The 6,040-nt window shown below is 31.7% G+C and overlaps 1 protein-coding gene across 5 annotated transcripts; it reads right to left on the reverse strand.

Moving 5' to 3' along the window:
* Nucleotides 1-1,812: 1,812 nt before the first annotated feature.
* LOC116844280 (MIT domain-containing protein 1-like) lies at nucleotides 1,813-5,464 on the reverse strand. Of its 5 annotated transcripts, none has more exons than XM_032815596.1 (5): nucleotides 5,281-5,464; nucleotides 4,573-4,785; nucleotides 3,202-3,440; nucleotides 2,934-3,130; nucleotides 1,817-2,851 (listed from the first exon to the last, which is right to left on the reverse strand). In XM_032815596.1, the coding sequence occupies exons 2-5, from the start codon at nucleotides 4,691-4,693 to the stop codon at nucleotides 2,683-2,685; spliced, it is 726 nt and encodes a 241-aa protein (XP_032671487.1). In that variant the 5' UTR covers nucleotides 4,694-4,785; nucleotides 5,281-5,464; the 3' UTR covers nucleotides 1,817-2,682. The 5 variants fall into 5 exon arrangements, with proteins under 5 accessions (XP_032671486.1, XP_032671487.1, XP_032671489.1 ...); XM_032815598.1 differs by lacking the exon at nucleotides 5,281-5,464 and adding an exon at nucleotides 5,219-5,238; XM_032815599.1 differs by lacking the exon at nucleotides 5,281-5,464 and adding an exon at nucleotides 4,899-4,917.
* Nucleotides 5,465-6,040: the final 576 nt, after the last annotated feature.

Here is a 6,040-nt window from a genome sequence, read left to right on the forward strand (position 1 = left end):
ACACAGTGTAGCTGAATGCACCTCATGGATGCATCAAAATTGCACTTTTTAAGGTTACTAGCTAGTGATGTACTGTCCCTAGAAAGTAAATTTTCCTATTGGCTATTGGATCGTCGTATGTCCGACGTCGGGTCCCAATCAGTAATCTATCAGTATTGTTTTTATAAAAATTGTGAGAGAGAGAGGCAGTCTAATAATAATATCAAATAATATAAAAAATGTCATTAATTGAAATTGATTTAGTACATGGAATATGGTCAGTTATTAGAGGATAAAGAGTCCTCAGAGTTAATTTCAGATGCTGTTATTAAAAACAAACCTCCAATAGTTTCCACATTTGCAGTATCCATCTACAACTCATTGATAAATTAATTTTTCTATATTTTTTACTACAATTATCCCAGCAAACACAAAATATTACTGTTATATAACATAGACGTAACACGTACCTTGTTACTTCGGATGGGACCCGATTGACTACGATACGATTGGACACAGATTGTAATGATTGGTTCGGCCTAGTAATTCACTAGATAATTCTTTTCATCGGTTGGTTGTGTCCAATCGTACCGTAGTCGGGACGCTCCCGTTACTTTTATGTTATATAGCAGTTATATCTTTCTTTGTTAAGATTGTAATATTTCGACTATATTTAATATACATTTTTGTACATTTATTGAACATATTACATCAATTACTACTATTCTTTATCCTTTTTATCCATTAACCCAGACAAAATATTTATAAAATATTTACAAAATATTTATAAGATTTATTTAAATATTTTATGAATATTTACCAAAATGTTTCATAAATATATTTACAAATATATTTACAAAATATTTATAAGATTTATTTAAATATTTTATGAATATTTACCAAAATGTTTCATAAATATATTTACAAATATATTTACAAAATATTTATAAGATTTATTTAAATATTTTATGAATATTTACCAAAATGTTTCATAAATATATTTACAAATATATTTACAAAATATTTATAAGATTTATTTAAATATTTTATGAATATTTACCAAAATGTTTCATAAATATATTTACAAATATATTTACAAAATATTTTTGTGACCTCAAATTCAATAGATGAAAAATATTTATATATCTCAAATATTATAAAAATATTTATTAAAATATATACAATTGTATACATTTTTCTCTTTTCCTGAATTTTTCTTAAAATTTTCATTTTATCGTTTCACACGCTACTCAATTGAATTTAAATTGTACTTTGAAAATTTGCTTACCATTGCTGAGATTCAAATTTCTTATCTTTTTATTAATTTAATAATTTTAAATAATTACATTTATTTTTTTCATATATATAATATTAATATTATAATATTTGTAAATAGATATATTTACAAAATATTACTACAAATATTTATTTTTCGTTTACTATAAATATTGGTAGCAATGTCTGGCTGATGGAGCAGGGAGATTATTACGGTTCTGTGTGAGAAGCGAAAATACGAAAAGTAAACGAATTTACTAGAATAATTTATAATTTCATTGGTCAGCATTTAGTAAATTCGTTTATTTTTCGCATTTTCACTTCTCACACAGAACCGTAATAAGATCCCAGGTGGCCGTTGATTGGCGAATTGGCGCGCACTCCGGCAGGCTGAGCGCACTTGGCGAAAGTGCGCGCTTCCGTGGCGTTGGTATCCTTCCTCAGAATGAGACCGCCTGGTTTGGAGGAAGCATACATGTCTAAAAGATGTCGAAAGATATCTAAAAGACGTCTTATGCAACAAAATGTTGCATAAGATATCTTTTAGATATCTTTCGACATCTTTTAGTCATGCATGTTTACTGGGTATCGACGACTGGAAGTCACCGCGGCCGCCGCGTTTAGAGACCCTTCAAGAGAGACTAGACAAAGTGGCGGCCGCCAATACGTGAGCTCGTAAGAAATACATGATCTATTCTTTTTCGCTGCACTGCTGCATTAGTGCAATAAGTAGAGTGAGACGAATATATTTTTTCTCACTTTACTTATGTTGGCGCTGCCATTTTGTGAGCAAAAGTCACGTGCACCAATTACGCGGAACCCCGTTATGTCCAGTCTCTACTCAAGGGTCTCTAGCCGTGCTCTGTGTGGACCCAGAAATCGCGCGGCAAGTGTTCGCAGTCGGCGGCGGCGATTTTCTTCCGGTTTGTGGCTTCGACAAGCGGGCCGAAACGGAAAAAGACGAGCCGCAGGTAGAAACGGGCTTATTAAGATATACCAGATCGTTGAGGCGAGCATGTAGGAAAGCAGTGAAGCAAATCGGAATCGCAAAGGCCAAGAATCGCAGTACGTTGGATTGAGGAGATACTTCATAGGGAAAGGATCCATCGCGCTGGTTCCAATCGGCAATGAAAAGTCACGTATAGTAAAAACGGGGCGCTGTAAATATGTATTGAATAATAGTAAACTATAATTACAATACGTTTCATAATATAAAAATAATACAAGAAACAAGTTGATTCATCATTAAAAAGAGATTTATAGTATAGTACTTAGTTTCGTGTTTTGTATCTTTAAAGATACAAACTTATACTATGTAAAAATACGGTTTTATTTTTCAGCCGTAAAAAATGTGCCATAATTCTATAATATATTTGTAAAATCTTATAAAAAAATGACCATTTTATTCTTTATTTATACTGTCACTAATTATTTCTTACTGCTGGTATCTGAAGATATGTTTTGTGGGAAAATGTCTACTGTCGTCTCCAAGCAGGGTCTCAATTCCAGATCACACGCACCGAGGATAAATTGGCCATCCGAATTTCTAAAGTAATCTAATCCACGTCCGATTTTAATCACCCATCCATTGCTCAATCTGAAACACAAATATAGGGCGTTAACTTCAGAGTCCAGATATGAATCTTCTTTGTAACAGTCGCATATGCATTTGTATTTACAAAATTTTTCTATCATGTAACGTTTCGGAAAAGGAAAAATCGAAGGAAATTTTACGAGACATCAAACTCTCCTTTAACTCTGCCAATCTTATGATTTGATTAGTATTCTCTGAATCATAAGTCGTCAGAAGAGATATCCTAGATAGTGTACAACACTTTTGGACAGCCAGTTCGCATAATCTAACCAAGTTTTGACACTGCAAACAAATACGACATTGTAAACACACATTATAATAATCTATATATTTTATAATATTATAATACGTACTTGATGGAAGGTTCTTATGAATGGGTCTTCAATATCAATGAAAGTGACAGTATTATCTAAAAATCTGCCAAAAACACTTGCATAGCTGTGTCCTATTGATCCACTCTCAATTTTTGTCGACTCTCTGTAGGAACCAGTTAGTTTCTTCATATGAATAAACTTTCTCACCTTTTCAGCTCTGTCCAGAAATTCCTTTGCCATAGCAGTAAAGTATTCCTTCTTGGATACTTCTCTTGTGTCTATCGTTTCATTAATATTCATTAATATTCTTGAATTGAGCCACGAAAGTAGCAATACAATAAAACTAACAACTCCAGCATTTTTAGCGAGAGGTGCTCTAATCCATGACATAGAAAGAAAAGAGTGAGTGCTTTCCATTTAGTAACACCTTAGGTAGCAGCACAACTTCTAAAATCTTACTTTCTCTTAAAAAAATATTTTAAAAGTGTTCAAATATCACAATATCTAAAAGATATTTAAAAGACATCTGAAAAATTGGGATATTTTTCAACCATCTTTAATAAAATTTCTTTAAGATACCTATTAGAAGTTTCTGTTATTTGACAAGAATATGTTGTTAACACAACATTTTATCTTTGTTCCATATTTAATAAATCAATAGATATAAAATTAGATACATGTATTTGTTTGTATCATTAAATGAAAAACACTCAATAAATACAAAAGAAAAGAGCCTCTCCTTGATATCAAATATGATTTGTAAATCATATGTAAGTATATTACATATTTTAATATTTATAATTTCAAATAACATTTCAATAACAGAAATTATTACAAAAATTGAAGTTCAAATCACTCTACTATAAATATAAGAGTAAAACTAAAACTATGTTCTGTCACTCACTCTATCTGTATTGAAAATCTACAATATATATAACATGAATTATGGTTTGTTAATATTTGAAGTGGATAATGTATGTAACATAGCCCAAGTCTTTCCAGAGAATTCAAAAAAAATTTATAAAGAATTCAGTCAATGTCACCAATTCTGAATTTATATATATATTTTCAGATTCAAAAAGAATTTTTCAGAGTTTAGTTCAGTAAATAGAATTCTTTTTGCATCTAAAAATAAACTCAGAATTAGTAACATATGATTGAATTCTCTATATTATCTTTGACATTTAAATTTGATAAGATTAGAAAATTTGCTGTATGTCAAATACGAAAAGCAGGGCTCAATCGAGAAGAACCTTGTGTTCCCTTATATTTGCAGATATTTAACCTGGGAGTGGGCGTGTATCGCGGGCGTGTATAGAAAACGAAAAAATACGGGGAAATAACCGATGCACGCATTCCCGGGTTAACGAAAATGAAACAGAGAAACGACAAGCATCGTGGCGACAGTACCTTTTGCGATGTTGAGAAGTATCTTCACACCTTCCTTGTACAATACCAATGCCACTGTATATTGTTCTTTTGAATCCATCTCCATCGCTCGTTTCAGCACAGAAAGAGCTGCAACCTCCATTTCTGTATTCTCTCGTCAGGATTTGAACGATTCAAATGTCATTCGATAGGAAAAGAGAGCTCTCAAGACACGTCGTCCATCTATCGCCAGGTCTACAAGACAATGACGTTAATTTCTATTTTCACTCTTCTAATCTACAGATTTTATCTGTAATTACGCGCGAAGATTGGAATTTGATAGCCGGGAACTTTTCTAACGTACATACTAGGGTGCAACGCAAAACAAATCAATAGCGATTAAATGGCTTCGCACTCGATATAGATATGAGTCATTTGCAATGCGAGAATTATATTTTAAAGTCATAGCACTCGTTTGTAAATCAATTATATCTATTTTCTTCGCGTAAACTCACAACAAATTTTACTGAATTTGTCAATGAAACTTTTGATTTTTTATTTTATATATAATACTAATAATTAGTAATTAATATATAATAATAATAATTAATAATTAAGAGGTCGTTTTTAGAGAACTTCTGAACAATAAGTAGAAGTAAAAAAAAATATACTTGTGTTTCACTCTAACCTGTTGCATTAGCACAGAAGTTCTTCAAAAACAACAAACCTATATATTGTTACAATGAATACCTGTGTAATTATTGGGAAAACCCATCAAACACAGTAATGACTTTGAAGTTTGACAGCTTGGTTGCTCTCAACTTATCGTATTCAAATCGTTTTACAATCTACTGTATATAAATTCAATAAAAAGTAATGCCATTATTTATGTGTCACAGACAACGACGCAATTTAACAACATCTATCAGCGTACTGTGCATTCTTACTGATTTTGCATTTAAATTTCAAGCATTATAGATTATCGTAATGACAGTTGGTACTACGATTTGCTTTCGAGGAGAGGCTGAAGCTCATCGCACATGAAATGGCATAACTGCATAATATGCATAACATAAGACATATGGACCAATGAGCATCGAGTATTGAGCATCAAGCATCAATATGGCGGCTTAATACTCGATGTTCATTGATTCATACGATCTTAATATTATCTTATAGCATGTTCGACTGGCTTTGGGTTAACCCATTTTAGGTTATTCAGCCTATGTTTATTGGTCGAACAAGTACTTATAAGTTTTATGATTGGTTAGTAAAGACTTATGACACATTAATCGCTCTCGGAGCGATTAACCCAGGGCCAATCGAACACTCTTTAATACAATTTATATCAACGACGACGCATTCAATCGATACAATACGTCTTCTTGATGAATATTGTACCAGCTTAATATACCGTTTTTTATATACATTGTCGATATTAAGATTATAATAGAAAGTTACTATTTAGTACGTGTATCAAGTGCACGATGTAAACCAAGTCAATGGCTGC

This window comes from Odontomachus brunneus, unplaced genomic scaffold, assembly GCF_010583005.1.
Source record: "Odontomachus brunneus isolate Ranch 3 - 2012 unplaced genomic scaffold, Obru_v1 Obru_scaffold_040, whole genome shotgun sequence".
In the NCBI taxonomy this organism is placed as follows: domain Eukaryota; kingdom Metazoa; phylum Arthropoda; class Insecta; order Hymenoptera; family Formicidae; genus Odontomachus; species Odontomachus brunneus.

Excerpts from the sequence above, each read along its gene's own strand:
- LOC116844280 (XM_032815595.1), bottom strand. The coding sequence starts at position 3,579 with ATGGAAAGCACTCACTCTTTTCTTTCTATGTCATGGATTAGAGCACCT. Across the intron at positions 3,131-3,201 it reads TCATAAGAACCTTCCATCAA|TGTCAAAACTTGGTTAGATT; the intron begins GTACGTATTATA and ends ATTTGTTTGCAG. Across the intron at positions 2,852-2,933 it reads TTACATGATAGAAAAATTTT|ATTGAGCAATGGATGGGTGA; the intron begins GTAAATACAAAT and ends TTTGTGTTTCAG.